Source organism: Liolophura sinensis, chromosome 6, assembly GCF_032854445.1.
Source record: "Liolophura sinensis isolate JHLJ2023 chromosome 6, CUHK_Ljap_v2, whole genome shotgun sequence".
NCBI lineage: Eukaryota > Metazoa > Mollusca > Polyplacophora > Chitonida > Chitonidae > Liolophura > Liolophura sinensis.
The window spans coordinates 50,942,076-50,960,830 of record NC_088300.1 but is presented as its reverse complement, the minus strand read 5'-3'; the positions used below and the strand labels follow the sequence as shown (position 1 = coordinate 50,960,830).

Here is an 18,755-nt window from a genome sequence, read left to right as displayed (position 1 = left end):
GGATTTAGTGTCGGTTGTGTTTCATACCTAACTTGATCAGGAATAATGAATAAACAATGAACCTATGCATAACCATACCAATGTATATTTGCACATTTTAGTTACGGGAAGTTTTTACAATATTTGGATCATGAACTCGGTGATTTCACTGATTCATAATTGTCTATATCACACATTTAATAGCAATTGACATTTATAATAGGGATTGATTACGGCGACATTGCATGTAGAGCTTTATACGGTACAACACTAACTGTATTTCTATTTATATCGATGCTGAAAGTCCTCCAGGAAAATCCCAGAGCGAAGCCGGGCGAAGGCAGTGATGTGCAATTGTACTTTCACTTTCGTTATAGGTGTGCCACGTCATCTGTCTCTCCAACCTGCTCATTTAGCCAGAAATCACCCTGCACAAACAGCCATCTTTAGCTTGCCGGCGACCAATTTGAGGTGAGTTGTCGACATTACAGATATCGGACTAATTCCCCTTCACAGAACCGTGTCAGTGTTGTAAGTCTTCTGGGAGAAAAGTTGATTGTCTAGTACAAACATTCAGTTTCTAACTCTTTTCTCTGTCAGCCTGGAGCAGGCGTAGTGATGTAGTATAGCTCAGTGTTGTACCGATCAAGGCCTGCAAGCTTACCGAGGGAGATTTAACCTGCTCTATAGGCCAAAACTTACCCAGTATACAAGGTTTATGTCCGCCTATATAGATCCCAGCGGTCTGGAATGGGTCTGTTCAGAGACATCATGTTATTACCCACCGGATCGCATGTTCGAATGGGCGTATAGGGTCTGTGGGGGACACACTATGGCTTCCCCTAAACGCTCGGCTAGCCTTTGCTGTATCATCAAGATATTCTTAGGTACTTGCCCAGTTTAATCAGATTTGCAAATATTCACATGTTTATTTCACTACTCTTATCTGATAGACAGATAAAGAAAATCGCATTAATGAATGATTAACATATACTTGTTGAATCATATATTATAATCAGTGTCAGTTAACATCGACTTATTGTCCTGGGATCTGCTGTTCAAACGTGTATTACCTCACACCTGTAGTTCAATGTTTAGCAAATACCAGCCAATACCGTTGTCCCATCCCAATTATAACAGCAGCAGATTTAGTACATGTTAAATGCATTATTACACAATCGCTTTGGGGCTAATTACAAAATTGAAGCTCGGCTTAGAGATAAATCTGAAATTTAAGTTTGAACAGTCCTCCTCAGTTGACATAGCCTTGACCTGGCAGTAAACAGGGTAACCATGGCCCAGTCCAAACCCCTTCTCGTGGTCGCCATTGATATCGGTACAACATATTCTGGCTACGCCTTCTCCTTCCAACACGAGTTTCTGGCTGATAAACTCAAGATTACAACCAACAAGGTTTGGTTAGATGGGGACAACCACCTTCAGACCTCGTACAAAACCCCGACATCTGTACTGTTTGACCCGGATGGACATTTCCACAGTTTCGGATATGAAGCGGAGACAAAGTACTCGCAACTCGCCAAAAACAAGGAGGAGAAAAACTGGTTGTTATTCCGTCGATTTAAGATGAGCCTCTACAAATCTGAGGTGAGACACAGAAACGAAAACTACCTTGGGTGTAAAATCTTTATTTATTACCACTACAATACACGTCGATAATTCAAGATGACGATGGAAATTTTCGTTTGCAAAAGTGGGGATATATACCCATGGATCTTGAAATACCCCATGGTACAATTCCTGATATACCATCGCTCAACATGCACTGTTTGTATAATGGATATAAGTACTGAAGATAACATTTCGATTATGAACAGAAAATGTGCGGTGTGCTCTGTTATTGTTAATAGGACTGGCATAGACGAATGTTAATGGGGGAAAAAAAGCAACAAATACAAGAGCATGACATGTACACATGTCACCTGTATATGCAAATGCGAAGGATCAGTTACAAAAGTTGTGTCCCCTGTTTTACTTTCTGCCCTGTCTACACAGAGATTATTGCATGTCTTTTGTGAAACATTAACTTGCAAATTTAACAGTTATATCTCTGTTTTACTAGCAAATATTTATTTATTTCACTGGTGTTTTACACCGTATTCAAAAATATTTACTAGTAAATAGGCTTAACGAATAAGATAGTACGGTACCATTCCTACAATTACCATTTCTTTCGTACAAAAAATACCACTTTATTGATTGATTTTTGTCATAATACATCTGCATTAGTCTATCTGGTTTTTCTTTGTACCTCAGATAAGTGAGACTATGGAGCTGGAGTCGGTGTCCGGACAACGGTTGAATGCCCTCAGTGTATTTGCCATGTCAATACTGTACCTTAAGAAGCATTTCAGTGGAAGCCTTCAGCAGCAAGTGGCTGACTCGGAGATCCAATACGTGCTGACGGTACCTGCTATATGGGGCGAGGATGCCAAGCAGTTCATGAGGAAAGCCGCTATGCAGGTACAAATTCCAGATGAAATTTTCATGTAATAGTTTCTTTGATGTTTATGATTTTCTATCATATAATCCGATTAACTGTTAATAATCTATTACACACAAAACGCTGGTGTTCACTTGGGTTATTATTTTAACACCCAGCCTTGATATTTACTCAGGTGTAAAGAAAAGTCATTGTATTCTTTTGCCATATTCATAATTATGCTCACAATGATAAATCCTTTTCGATATCATTTAAACAACACATGATAGCATATATTTACATGTTTTGTTTCTTTAACCAGTCTGACATACTTGGAGATCAACTGGCTATTGCACTGGAACCGGAAGCGGCCTCCATTTTCTGTCAGTCCTTATTAGCTAACAGCCGATCCGATGACGAATTCTGTGACGCAGGCGACATCTCGCGGAATGGATCTCGATACATTGTTGTGGACGCGGGAGGTATTTAACTTAATGTAAACGCATTATCATTCGTATGCCATGTGCGCAGGGATTCTAGTCGTGGAATTAAATCTAAAGAGTTTCTATTTTAACGATTCTATAAGATCTGACGGCATTGTACTCAATCGTGTCGTTGTTCAAATCGTACTGCACAATGAAATGATTGCACTCGCTTCAGAAGACTGAGGACAATTACGTATTTATGCAGATGAAGTGGTAACTGTTCATTTAGTACATGAACTCTCCATATTGCCTCCTGCCTGGATATTCACAAGTTTAAATTATTATTCATTAGAATTAACAACCATGGCGATGAAGCTATATACTACGACGAAGAAGTCAATTTACAAGATATTGATCATTGACAGAAAATCAGTTGTATTCGCTTGTGCCTTATAGAGCATATACTGAATAGATTTTATATATACTGAATAGGTTTATAGACGCATATATAATGTTACTGTTTATCTCGGAATTGAAGTTTGAAAAATACAGAAACCCTTTGATTTGGAACAGTTAATTAGCAGAAAATAGGTAGAGAAATGGAGATTAATCGGATAGGGGTTATATGATCACACTGTAGACAGTGTGGGCTGTTGAACTGTTGACGGCAAAAGCCAGGTGTGGGCAACGTCAATAAACAGCAAAGGTATGATGGAACTATACAAGATCATTTCCCAGAATTTTGGACAGAGGGCTTTTACTCACATCATTTACTTCAGCTAAGCTCATTATTTTGAAACTGTGTATTTTGAATCTGTCATCTTGACACGTGTATCTACATAAAGAATGTAACTCATGGGCCTAAACTTGGTTGATAACGTTTCATTTTACCCAGGTGGTACTGTGGACACGACAGTGCACGAGGTGATGCTCAGCGGGGATCTCAAAGAACTACACAAAGCCAGCGGGGGAGGTTGGGGCGGCACTCAGGTAGACGATCAGTTCACCGAACTATTGCTCAAGATTTTTACCGTAAAGGTGATGAAGGAGTTCGGCAAAAACCACAAATTGGATTGGCTGGAACTCGAGAAAGAATTTGAAATCAATAAACGGAGGATATCTAGTAATGATGAACAGAAATTCACCTTCCGGTTGCCGGCTTCTCTACATGAAACGTTCAGCTTTCACAGCAAGTGCTCGTTAGAGGACCAAGTGGCTGAGTCTGGGTTATCCGAAGATGTTCGGTTTACAGGTGACAAGATGAGAATCAGCGGTAAAGTGATGCAGTCGTTGATGAAACCAACCATTCAGAAAATTATCACTCATGTAGAAACACTAATGGCGGATCCCAAGTGTAGAGGAATTTCCCACATCTTACTGGTGGGTGGGTTTTCCGAATCGCCATTTCTCCAAGAGGAGTTCAGGAAGAACTTCCGGTCTGTGAATGTGGTCACTCCACTGGACGCCGTATTGTCTGTGGTGAAAGGGGCGGTGATATTCGGCCATCGGCCCGGTGCCATTGGAATCCGTCTGGCTGCCTTTACTTACGGAACTGATATCTTATCCATTTTTGACGATGGTGAACATGATCCTGACAAGTTAATTATGATTGAAGGAGAGAGGAGGTGCGAGGATATATTTGACAGATTTGTTTCTGTTGACGAAGAAGTGCCAAACGGTATGGAAACTAGCGAACATACCTTGAATCCGATTTACTCTGGACAAACAGAAATGTGGCTTGCAGTGTACAAATCCACGGTGACCAAACCCAAATATACAACTGACCCTTCATGTTCTAAGTTAGGTAGTTTCACAGTAGACATGCCGGATTTGACGGGAGAGAAGGACCGTGAAGTCGGAGTGAAGTTTATAGTTGGTGGCACAGAGCTCAAGGTGAAAGCTCACGAGAAGACGACCGGGAAGATCTTCGACGCTACCTTTAACTTTGTGACAAAGTAAGTCAGACTATCTGTATGCTATCCAGAGCCACAGACAGCGGACTGAAGATAAAAAAAATATGAGCTCTTGGAACAGCTTACCCCAACCTAATATTCTGAACGCGGAAGGGGTCTGAACTTTGTTGCGAATACTGTTGTAATCTTTGATATCACTTTCACTGAAGAATTGGTCTTGAGGCATCAACTAACAAGACGTGTCACGTGATTGTTGCTTTGTCAGTAAATGTATTAGATAGGATATCCTGTCAGATATTAACACCCAAGATATTTGTTTTTAGTAGGCACATATAATGCACATTCTGTGTTTATCATTTATGTTTAATATATGAAATTAACCAAAAATAGAATGTTCGTAGTTACGGATGGTAGCTACGCCAGTAAGTATTAGACAAGGTAAGCTTACAAAGTAAACCCATGATATATGTTTTGAGTTGACACATTACAGATTTGGTGTTTCTTATCATATATGTTTAACATATACAACTAACCAAGAATATGATGTTCTTAGTAGTTGTATTATTTATTTATAGTTTATGGACAGAATACGGTATAATATACCATAGAAAGACTCTGAGAGTCTGGAGATGCACAGTTGGCCGAAGTGGTTACCACGCCAACGCGGCGAAAAGACCTAGTACCCTTTTACCAATGTGGTCGCTGTGAGTTCAAGTCCAGCTCATGGTTGCTTCCTCCGTGGCCGAACGTGCGAAAATTTGCCAACAACATGCGGGTGATTGTGGGATTCCCCTGGGCTCTGCCCGGTTTCCTGACACCATAATGTTTGTCGCCGTCGAACACCTGAAATATTCTTGAGAGCGGCGTAAAACACCAATCAAATATGTAAATAAATCTTATCCGGAAAACTTCTAGAAAATAACACTAAAACGAGAATTGCGTCAAGGGTGCTCTAGGAAATTTGCGTTTGGAGTCGCTAAAAGCAGTCATAGAAATTGCAGCGATGTTTTGGGATGGGATAGTGCTGCAAATAGTGTTATCAGATCTTCGGCGCCAACATTTTATGCCATATGTATTATGTATATCCAGTTATGCCTTTGATTAAATTAACGAGACATAAATATGTTGCCTTAAATTCTTAGGTACTAAATTGCTTAGTATGCATATGGAAAGGGTTCATATCTTTATGCTATTGTACATGCATTACTTTTACCTTGAGGTGAAATAGACGACAAATCACAGCTTTGCTTTTTGGCTGATATTTATAGTTTATTGGATTGTATGGTCTTGTATGGACGAGTCCTAGGCGCCCAGGAAAGGGACGAGCTTGCGAGTCCATACAGGACCATACAATCCAATAACCTATTTATTATACACCCACTTGTCAAAAACGTAAGTAAATAAACTCGAACGCTGAACAAATTGGGTAAAACCGTGCTAATTATTTCATATCGCGTAACAATAGACGATAGCTGGTTGCGGATGAATATGGAATACTGAATGGAGCACTTTTATTGGCTGACGGAAACCTGGGTCAGGCGCACGTGGCCGAAGCGATATTTTACAAATAGAATTGTAAAGAAAAGGAATGCAGACATTTCAGTGAAAATTAAGCGCAGTTATTGAAAACTGCGCCACCGAACAGACTTGTGTAATCTTTACAGGATGAGGACGAAAGAGAAGTAGAGGTTGCTGACAAAGTTAGCTGATTATCCGTGGGATTCTGTGCGGAAGTTGATGGCATCGGAGTCGTGAAAACTTCGTTTGTGTGCACTTGAACTGACCGGCCAGGGAGTGTAAGCGCGAGAGATGGTTGACTGAAGGCGCGATTGCCCTGAAGTAAACTCGACATTTGCTTCTGCCTCTACGTGATCTAATTTAGAATCATACTCCTGGATGCTGGCAAGGGATTTGTGTCCGGTGACCTGCATAATTTTATGTGGAGCGACGCCAGATTTTACAAGGGTTTGGACGATTGTTTTTTCGACCGAGTGATTAGTTTTCCGGCCTTTCAGTCCAGCAGCCTCGGCTGCCCTCTTCATTAGCTCTCCCAAACGATACTCTCCCATTGGAGTGGAGTAATACCACACAGCTGCATCAGGTTTGAGGCGACATTCGGGAAATGGTGTGAGGTAGAACGGACTGTCCGGAGACACAGATTTTTCTGGACGAGCACGGACGAACATCGTGTTGTATCGTCTGCTTGTTGACAAACAAAAAGTAGTCCGCACGTGTGACGTCACAGTTACAACTGTCCAATACATTATATTGGACAGTTGTGACGTCAGGAAATGTCATCACTACTCCGGTTATGTATAGGTCAGTGGAGAGGATACTTCACCAAGTCAGTCAACTGACACGACACATGACATATTACCAACCATACTAAACAAACACCACACAGGATATCTCACATATTCACAGTTAAGTAACAGAATACATGACAATCACTAGCCATACTCAACAAATACCAGTCATGGTACCTCACCTATTTACAACCAACTGCTTATGAAATATCCATGGTAGAACTTAAACGTACTTTTATGTAACTTTCCTTTACATCTCTCACTTTAGATGTGAACTGGATTCGTTTTCACTGATACCGGCGGTCATGTTTACCGACGCCCACGGAGTAAATAACCAGTAATTCAGGGACGAGACCCCGGTAACAGCTTAAATCAAGCCAGAGACTACTTCCATTGCTCCTGCTTTTATGCCACTCCTTTAACTACTTTTATATGATAGCTAAGCGGATGTCTATCTCCAACAGAACTTAACAAGCCGTCATCATATTCTAGTCACACACTCGCTCAAGTTTGCAAAGGGCTTATACACACAGAAAATTTCAGACGCAGCTGTGAGGTGTACTGAATGTACAGAAATCACTAAAAGATCAATTATATTTCAAATAAATTATTTTGACATCACGGTTTAGTGTGATACCAAGCTATGCAGATGATTATGCCGTTTTCGCCCCCACCCGTGTCGAGAGAGTGAAATGTGCTTCTGTTGTCAGATTTTACTTGCCATCAAACGTTGTGTATGTGAACAATCTATGCATGTTGTTTCTTCTTTGCTGTCCATCGTTATAGGGAAACTACTATTTCATTGGGTAATCTGTTTATATTAATATTCATCAGCTATTCTTGGGTGGATCGGTCCTTTCCGCCTGTTGAATGAAGGCGATACACATATCTACATTATAAACGACGTGTAAGACGTGATAAAATGGAGACGTAACGAGCGATTACAGCTTAATGAGAGTGGTGGGAATTGATGTCAGATTAATTCCTCGCGAAAGGATCTTTCACTGACGGGATTATATAACTCTTCTAATACACATACTGACTGCTGATTAGAAACATTCCAGCTATAATTCCTTTCTCTACAAACAGCATGTGTAAGTGCGTCATGCACAAAGGACTACAGGACTCTTAACTATGGAAGAAAACGTGTAATGTAGACATAGACTACATAGTAAAACAGGCATGTATGTGTTTATATGTATACATAGTCGTGATTGGTTGTGAACGTGTTGCTTTTAATAAAACTTCCCAGACACCGCATGAAGTCAGATTATAATACTATAAGCAATTGGGCATTTTAAAGAGACATGCCTCCTAAATGAGGCAGTACCAAGATACTTGATAAAACTCGTTGTTGATAACACCCACCGCGTCACAAGCCGACTCTCTGATCACTCGGCCATCTCAGAGCATCTGCTTTCGATGAGGTTAATACACAAATTCACCAAGTGCTGCAGATCATCTGATAACTGGCTGTTAAAAATGCCTAATGCGAATTCCAGGAATCGCCTAATACACTCACTATGATCATTAAGGGGATTTAGTGTTAGTTGTGTATCATACCTATCTTGATCAGGAATAATGAATAAACAATGAACCTATGCATAACCATACCAATGTATATTTGCACATTTTAGTTACGGGAAGTTTTTACAATATTTGGATCATGAACTCGGTGATTTCACTAATTCATAATTGTCTATATCACACATATAATAGCAACTGACATTTATAATAGGGATTGATTACGGCGACATTGCATGTAGAGCTTTATACGGTACGACGCTAACTGTATTTCTATTTATATCGGTGCTGAAAGTCCTCCGGGAAAATCCCAGAGCGAAGCCGGGCGAAGGCAGTGATGTGCAATTGTACTTTCACTTTCGTTATAGGTGTGCCACGTCATCTGTCTCTCCAACCTGCGCATTTAGCCAGAAATCACCCTGCACAAACAGCCATCTTTAGCTTGCCGGCGACCAATTTGAGGTGAGTTGTCGACATTACAGATATCGGACTAATTCCCCTTCACAGAACCGTGTCAGTGTTGTAAGTCTTCTGGGAGAAAAGTTGATTGTCGAGTACAAACATTCAGTTTCTAACTCTTTTCTCTGTCAGCCTGGAGCAGGCGTAGTGATGTAGTATAGCTCAGTGTTGTACCGATCAAGGCCTGCAAGCTTACCGAGGGAGATTTAACCTGCTATATAGGCCAAAACTTACCCAGTATACAAGGTTTATGTCAGCCTATATAGATCCCAGCGGTCTGGAATGGGTCAGTTCAGAGACAACATGTTATTACCCGCCGGCTCGCTTGTTCGAATGGGCGTTTATTGTCTGTTGGGGACACAATATGGTTTCCCCTAAACGCTCGGCTAGCCTTTGCTGTATCATCAAGATATTCTTAGGTCCTGGCCCAGTTTAATCAGATTTGCAAATATTCACATGTTTATTTCACTACTCTTATCTGATAGACAGATAAATCGCATTAATGAATAGCTTACATATACTTGTTGAATCATATATTATAATCAGTGTCAGTTAACATCGACTTATTGTCCTGGGATCTGCTGTTCAAGCGTGTATTACCTCACACCTGTAGTTAAATGTTTAGCAAACCTCAGAAGCCAATATTGTTGTCCCATGCCAATTATAACAGCAGCAGATTTAGTACATGTTTAATGCATTATTACACTATCGCTTTGTGGCTAATTACAAATTAAAATTGAAGCTCGGCTTAGAGATAAATCTGAAATTTAGGTTTGAACAGTCCTCTCTCCTCATTTCACATAGCCTTGACCTGGCAGTAAACTGGGTAACCATGGCCCAGTCCAAGCCCCTTCTCGTGGTCGCCATTGATATCGGTACAACATATTCTGGCTACGCCTTCTCCTTCCAACACGAGTTTCTGGCTGATAAACTCAAGATTACAACCAACAAGGTTTGGTCAGATGGGGACAACCACCTTCAGACCTCGTACAAAACCCCGACATCTGTACTGTTTGACCCGGATGGACATTTCCACAGTTTCGGATATGAAGCGGAGACAAAGTACTCGCAAGTCGCCAAAAACAAGGAGGAGAAAAACTGGTTGTTATTCCGTCGATTTAAGATGAGCCTCTACAAATCTGAGGTGAGACACAAAAACGAAAACTACCTGGCATGTAAAATCTTTATTTATTACCACTACAATACACGTCGATAATTCAAGATGACGATGGAAATTTTCGTTTGCAAAGGTGGGGATATATACCCATGGATCTTGAAATACCCCATGGTACAATTCCTGATATACCATCGCTCAGCATGCACTGTTTGTATAATGGATATAAGTACTGAAGATAACATTTCGATTATGAACAAAAATGTGCGGTGTGCTCTGTTATTGTTAATAGGACTGGCATAGACGAATGTTAATGGGGAAAAAAAGCAACAAATACAAGAGCATGACATGTACACATGTCACCTGTATATGCAAATGCGAAGGATCAGTTACAAAAGTTGTGTCCCCTGTTTTACTTTCTGCCCTGTCTACACAGAGATTATTGCATGTCTTTTGTGAAACATTAACTTGCAAATTTAACAGTTATATCTCTGTTTTACTAGCAAATATTTATTTATTTTACTGGTGTTTTACACCGTATTCAAAATATTTACTAGTAAATAAGCTTAACGAATAAGATAGTGCCGTACCATTCCTACAATTACCATTTCTTTCGTACAAAAATACCACTTTATTGATTAATTTTTGTCATAATACATCTGCATTAGTCTATCTGGTTTTTCTTTGTAACTCAGATAAGTGAGACTATGGAGCTGGAGTCAGTATACCGGACAACGGTTGAATGCCCTCAGTGTATTTGCCATGTCAATACTGTACCTTAAGGAGCATTTCAGTGGAAGCCTTCAGCAACAAGTTCCTGACTCGGAGATCCAATACGTGCTGACGGTACCTGCTATATGGGACGAGGACGCCAAGCAGTTCATGAGGAAAGCCGCTCTACAGGTACAAATTCCAGATGAAATTTTCATGTAATAGTTTCTTTGATGTTTATGATTTTCTATCATATAATCCGATTAACTGTTAATAATCTATTTCACACAAAACGCTGGTGTTCACTTGGGTTATTGTTTTAACACTCAGCCTTGATATTTACTCAGGTGTAAAGAAAAGTCATTGTATTCTTTTGCCATATTCATAATTATGTTCACAATGAAGAAACCCTTTTCGATATCATTTAAACAACAAATGATAGCATATATTTACATGTTTTGTTTCTTTAACCAGTCTGGGATACTTGGAGACCAACTGGCTATTGCACTGGAACCGGAAGCGGCCTCCATTTTCTGTCAGTCCTTATTAGCGAACAGCCGATCACATGACGAATTCTGTGACGCAGACGACATCTCGCGGAATGGATCTCGCTACATTGTTGTGGACGCTGGAGGTACCTGACTAAATCTGAACGTAAACGCATTATCATTCGTATGCCATGTGCGTAGAGATTCTAGTCGTGGAATTAAATCTAAACCATTTTTGTTTTAACGATTCTATAAGATCTGACGTCATTGTATTTAATCGTGTCGTTGTTCAAATCGTACTGCACTATGAAATGATTGCACGCGCTTCAGAGGACTGAGGACAATTACGTATTTATGCAGATGAAGTGGTAACTGTTCATCTAGTACATGAACTCTCCATATTGCCTCCCGCCTGGACATTCACAAGTTTAAATTATTATTCATTAGAATTAACAACCATGGCGATGAAGCTATACGCCGAAGAAGTCAATTTACAAGATATTGATCATTGACAGAAAATCAGTTGTATTCGCTTGTGCCTTATAGAGCATATACTGAATAGATTTTATATATACTGAATAGGTTTATAGACGCATAGATAATGTTACAGCTTATCTCGGAATGGAAGTTTGAAATATACAGAAACTCTTTGATTTGGAACAGTTAATTAGCAGAAAATAGGTAGAGAAATGGAGATTAATCGGATAGGGGTTATATCATCACACTGTAGACAGTGTGGGCTGTTGAACTGTTGATCGCAAAAGCTAGGTGTGGGCAACGTCAATAAACAGCAAAGGTATGATGGAACTATATAAGATCATTTCCCAGAATTTTGGACACAGGTTATTTCAGCTAAGCTCATTATTTTGAAACTGTGTATTTTGAATCTGTCATCCTGACACGTGTATCTACATAAAGAATGTTACTCATGGGCCTAAACTTGGTTGGTAACGTTTCATTTTACCCAGGTGGTACTGTGGACATGACTGTGCACGAAGTGATGTTCAACGGGGAGCTCAAAGAACTACACAAAGCCAGCGGGGGAGGTTGGGGCGGCACTCAGGTAGACGACCAATTCACCGATCTGTTGGTCAAGACTTTTACCGTAAAGGTGATGAAGGAGTTCGGCAAACACCACAAATCGGATTGGCTGGAACTTGAGAAAGAATTTGAAATCAATAAACGGAGGATATCTAGTAATGATGAACAGAAATTCACTTTCCGGTTGCCGGCGTCCCTACGTGAAGTATTCAGCTTTCAGAGCAAGTGCTCGTTAGAGGACCAAGTGGCTGAGTCTGGGTTATCCAAAGATGTTCGGTTTACAGGTGACAAGATGAGAATTAGCGGTAAAGTGATGCAGTCGTTGATGAAATCAACTATCCAGAACATTATCACTCATGTAGAAACACTAATGGCGGATCCCAAGTGTAGAGGAATTTCCCACATCTTACTGGTGGGTGGGTTTTCCGAATCGCCACTTCTCCAAGACGAGTTCCGAAAGAACTTCCGGTCTGTGAATGTGGTCACTCCACTGGACGCCGTCCTGTCTGTCGTGAAAGGGGCGGTGATATTCGGCCATCAGCCCGGTGCCATTGGAATCCGTCTGGCTGCCTTTACTTACGGAATTCGTAGCTTATCCACTTTAGTTGATGGTGAACATGATCCTGACAAGTTAATTATGATTGAAGGTGAGAGGAAGTGCGAGGATATTTTTAACAGATTTGTTTCTGTTGACGAAGAAGTGCCACACGGTATGGAAACTAGGCAACGCATCTTTTATCCGGCTTACTCTGGACAAACAGCATTAGAGCTCGCCGTGTACAAATCTACGGTGACGAAACCCAAATATACAACTGACCCTTCATGTCTTAAGTTAGGTAGTTTCAGAGTAGACATGCCGGATTTGACGGGAGAGAAGAAGCGTAAAGTTGGAGTTAAGTTTATAGTTGGCGGTACAGAGCTCAAGGTGAAGGCACACGAGAAGACGACGGGGAAGATCTTCGACGCTATCTTTAACTTTGTGACTAAGTAAGTCAGACCATCTATATGCTATCCAGAGCCACAGAAAGCGGACTTAAGATTAAAAATGTGTACATGGGAGCTCTTGGAACAGCTTACCTCGACCTAATATTCTGAACACGAAAGGAATTAGACACTTGTCGCTGAATACTGTTGTAATCTTTGAAAGCACATTCACTGAAAAACTAACAAGAGGTATCACGTGATTGTTGCTGTGTCAGTAAATGTATTAGATAAGATATCCTTTTAAATTTTAAGACCCAAGATATTTGCTTTTAGTAGATACATATATTGCACATTTTGTGTTTTTCATTTATGTTTAACATATACAATTAACCAAAAATATAGTGTTCGTAGTATGCGGATAGTTGCTGCGCCAGTAAGTATTAGACAAGGTAAGCTGTCAGAGTAAACCGAAGAAATTTTATTTTTAGCTGACACATTACATATTTGGTGTTTCTTATTATATATGTTTAACATATACAACTAACTAAGAATACAGTCTAATATACCATAAAAATTTGAGAGTCTATTAGTCTCATCTGGCGAAATGATCCAGTGCCCTTTCACTAATGCTGTCGCTGTGAGTTCAAGTTCAGCTCATGCTGGGTTCCTCCCTGGCCCGCACGTGCGAAAAATTGCCATCAACCTGCGGGTGGTTGTGAAATTCCCCTGTGCTCTGCCCGATTTCCCCCCACCATAATGTTTGCCACCGTCAAGAAATGAAATATTCTTGATTACGGCGTAAAACACCAATCAAATATGCATATAAACCTTTCCCGTTAAAGTACAATAAAACAACACTAAAACGAGACTTGCTCCAGGAAATTGCGTTTGGAGTCGCTAAAACCTGTCCTAGAAATTACAATGATATTTTGGGATCGAATAGTGCTGCAGATAGTGTTATCAGATCTTCTTCTTATATCGTATGTATTATGCATATCCAGGTATGTCGTTAAATAATCGAGACATATCTCATGTTGCCTTAAATCTTGGGTACTAAATTGCTAAGTATGCATGTGGGAAGGGTTCGTACCTCTGTGCTATTGTACATGTATCACTTTAACCTTGAAGTGAAACAGGCGATAAATCACAGCTTTGCTTTTTGGATGATTTGTGGCGATATGAAAGAGTAGATGCACTAAGCCTTGAACGTAACAAATATCCGTTCACTTTTTGGTTCACTAATTGTTTCCATTAAGATGTTAGAAAATTTCATCATTACTCTGGTTATGTAAAAGGCTGTATCCCTGAATAAAAGTTATTTCGATGACATCGAAGACGTTTTGCCAGTAAACAGATGTTATTAAACGTCAGCTCAATTAATCAACTACCTGGGCCTTGGGGACCGCGATGGTTAGCACGCCAGCGCGGCGCATTTATCAATGACCCAAGAGCCTTTCTTCATTGCGGTCGCTGTGAGTTCAAGTCCAACTCACGATGGCTCCCTCTCTGGCCGTACGTGGAAAGGTTTTCCAGCAACCTGCGAATGGTTGTGGATTTCTCCCGGGCTCTGCCTGGTTTCCTCCCACCATAATACTGACCTGTAAGTCAAATATTCTTGAGTGCGGCGTAAAAGAAATCAAATCAATAAAAAAAAAACTCAAATAATCACATAAACATCAGATATGACACCTCACATATTTACAGTCAACTGCCATAATACATGACACACCAAACATAAGACGTGTATATAATCTATTCATCGTCGACTGACACGATACATGACACATTATACCAATAATATCTAGCAAACACCAGACAGGATAACAAACAGGAGACAGGGTTTCTCACAGGTAACTGACATGATGTGTGGATGCTTTACCAGCCCGTACAAGTAGCAGATAATTTATTTATTTGATTAGTGATTTACGCCGTGCTCAAGAATATTTCAATTATACGACGACGGCCAGCATTAGTAAACAGATAAGATACCTCCCATATTTACATGCAGCCCACTGACACAATAGATGACACATTGCCTCAGTGTTATTACCTCAGTGTCAATACCTGTACGTCGTATGTTGGAAATTTGGTGGACAGCTTGCCAAAGGTCGGTAGTTTACTTAACCCAATGAAAATGACTGCCATCGTATAAGCGAAAGATTCCTCAGGATGGTGATAAACAATCACAATCAAATAAATTAGTAAATAAATCATGCATACAGAAAATATGAATAAGGCAAAATACTTAGATAACAAAATCACGGTTAAACTTAAATGTGTACTTTCATGTAACATTCCTTTTTGTGCCTCATCTCAGATTTGAACAGGATCGTTTTCACTTATATGCCTGCGGATATATTTATGGATGTCCACGGTGCTAACCACCAATGATTTGACAGACGAATATCCGGTAACAGATTAAATAAAACCGGGATTATGTATACTGATTCGGCTTTTATATTACTCCATTCACTGCCATGATGTGACGACGAGTCGGATGTTTCTTTACAGGCCGTCATCATTATGCCTGTCAGACACGTACGCGCTCATGTTTGCAAACGTTTATGCAAATATAAAATTAGACGCACTTATGAACTGCACTAAATATAGAAATAGAGCTAAAACATAATGATGATATCCTGTTTTTGTGAATAACACGTGGAGGGCGCGAAAAGTGCTTCTGTTATCAGATGTTACCTTTCATCGACGGCCGTGTATGTGGAGAACCTATGCACCTTGTTGCTTCGTCTGTTCTGTCCATAATTATAGGGAAACTACTATTTTACCTATTTATTGGGTACTGTATTTATATCTGATAATCATCAGCTATAGAGTGGGGTGGATCATGTATAAAACTGTTTCAGTTTTAGGAAAACACACCTGACACAGTATGAAGTCAGGCTATATTGGCAGAACCAATTCGGCTGGTAGACATACCTCCGAAGAAGAGAGTATACCAACATTTTTAATGACTTGGGTTTCACCCCAGCCACAGTCCACAAATCGGATTGGCCGGAACTTGAGAAAGAATTTGAAATCAGTAAACGGAGGATATCAAGTAATGATGAACAGAAATTCACTTTCCGGTAGCCGGCTTCTCTACGTGAAGTATTCAGCTTTCAGAGCAAGTGCTCGTTAGAGGACCAAGTGGCTGAGTCTGGGTTATCAAAGATGTTCGGTTTACAGGTGACAAGATGAGAATCAGTTGCAAAGTGATGCAAGGGTTGATGAAACCATCTATCCATCCATCATTTTGCTGGTGGGTGGGTTTTCTAAATCGCCACTTCTCCAGGAGGAGTTCCGAGAGAACTTCCCGGTCAGTGACTGTGATCACCCCACTTGACGCCGTCCTGTCTGTGGTGAAAGGGTGTGGTGATATTCGGTTATAACAAAACTGTGTGTCTATTAGTCTTATCCGGTAAAATACTATAAAAGGCACCAATCAAGAGTTGCGTCATTGTTGGTCTAGGTATCTGCGTATGGCTTCGCCAAAAGCTATGTCAGGAGTTGTAATTATGTTTTCAGGATGAAGTAGCGCTTCTATGTTCGCAGATCTCAAGTCCCATTGGTGAAGAGGGGGGACATGTATTTTTTTGTTTTACGCCATATGCATTATGTGAATAGAAACATGTGTATTCCTTCAGGAATAAAATGAAAGTAGTTTTGCCTAATTTTCTAGAGCTTTAGTTGTTTATTATATACTATACCATAAGCTTTACGATCGGTATGCATGTGGGAAGAGCTCGTACCTTTATGTCATGGTCGCTCCTCTATACATTTTACGTTTGAGCCTTGAGGCGGTATGAAATGGCAGATAAACCAAGAGCTAGATTTGTAGCTGGACCGTGGCGAAGATTTGTTAACCTCTGCAACATCTTACCGTCAGAGCGGTCAGTTCTGGTTAATTAATTGTTTCGATTTTAACGTTTGCAAATTTTATCACTATTTCCGTTAAGGACTGGGCTGCATCGTTGAAAAAATTCATGTCTGTAAAGACGTTTTTACTCCTACACAGACGTCAGTAAACGTCAGCTCATCCAACCACATACATGTACGTGGAAACACCAGACACAGTACCTCACAGTAAACTAACGTCATACATGACACACTATATAGGAGACAGGATAGCTCAGCTGCTCACAGTCAACTGACACGATAGATGACACATTACCAATCATACTCAACAAACATTAGACACGATATCTTACAGTAAACTAACGTAATACATGACACACTACACAGGAGACAGGATACCTCAGCTATTCACAGTTCACTGACACGATAGATGACACATTACCAGTCATACTTAACAAACATCAGACATACCTCACAGTAAAATAACGTAATATATGACACACAAGGCAGAAGACAGGATACCTCAGCTATTCACAGTTAACTGGGAATGTACAGGTGACATTACCAATCATACTCAACAAACATCAGAAGTGACATCTCATCTATTTACAGATCACTGACATGATACCTCATCTATTCAGTCAACTGAAACGATACATGACACATTACCAATCATTATCAACAAACACCAGACATGATACCTCACTTATCCCCTGTCAACTGACACGATACATGAGAAGTTACCAACCATACTCAACCACATACTGGCTGCTGATTAGAAACATTCCAGCTATAATTCCTTTCTCTCCAAACAGCGTGTGTAAGTGCTGTGCCCTTCGTCATGCACACGTCCAGTCCAGTGGGCAGTCCTGTGCCAACGTCCCCTAACCACATGGTGCTGCAGGTCATCTGATAAGTGGCTATTAAAAAAGCCTAATACGAATTCCAGAAGAAATGACAGAGTCGTGATATACTAACTATGATCATTAAGGGGATTTAGTGTCGGTTGTGTTTCATACCTATCTTGATCAGGAATAATGAATAAACAATGAACCCATGCATAACCATACCAATGTATATTTGCACATTTTAGTTACGGGAAGTTTATGCAATATTTGGATCACGAACTCGGTGATTTCACTGATTCATAGTTGTCTATATTACACATATAATAACAGTTGACATTTATAATAGGGATTGAATTACGTTGAGTGAGTTGTCGACTCTACAGATGTCGGATTAATTTCTCTTCACAGAACCTTGTCAGTACTGAAAGACTTCTGCCAGAATAGTTGAATACCGAGTACAAACATTCAGTTTTTAACTCTCGTCTCTGTCAGCCTGGAGCAGACGTAGTGATGTAGTATAGCTCAGTCTTGTACCGATCAAGGCCTGCAAGCTTACCGAGGGAGATTTAACGTGCTATATAGGCCAAAACTTACCCAGTATACAAGGTATACAGGTCCGCCTGTATAGAACCCAGCGGTCTGGAATGGGTCAGTTCAGAGACTGTTATTACCCGCCCGGTCGCATGTTCGAATCCACGTATAGTTCACCATACGCACTTAACGTGGAT

General features: G+C 40.3%; 2 protein-coding genes across 2 annotated transcripts; both read left to right on the top strand.

Annotated features, from left to right (window-relative positions):
• Positions 1–415: 415 nt before the first annotated feature.
• LOC135468670 (heat shock 70 kDa protein 12B-like) lies at positions 416–5,530 on the top strand. The gene is made up of 5 exons (XM_064747045.1): positions 416–450; positions 1,217–1,584; positions 2,254–2,460; positions 2,742–2,901; positions 3,740–5,530. The coding sequence occupies exons 2-5, from the start codon at positions 1,273–1,275 to the stop codon at positions 4,801–4,803; spliced, it is 1,743 nt and encodes a 580-aa protein (XP_064603115.1). The 5' UTR covers positions 416–450; positions 1,217–1,272; the 3' UTR covers positions 4,804–5,530.
• Positions 5,531–9,695: 4,165 nt separating this feature from the next.
• Positions 9,696–13,637, top strand: LOC135467318 (heat shock 70 kDa protein 12A-like). Its single transcript, XM_064745087.1, has 4 exons — positions 9,696–10,190; positions 10,944–11,063; positions 11,346–11,505; positions 12,328–13,637. The coding sequence occupies exons 1-4, from the start codon at positions 9,732–9,734 to the stop codon at positions 13,389–13,391; spliced, it is 1,803 nt and encodes a 600-aa protein (XP_064601157.1). The 5' UTR covers positions 9,696–9,731; the 3' UTR covers positions 13,392–13,637.
• The last annotated feature ends 5,118 nt before the right edge of the window (positions 13,638–18,755 follow it).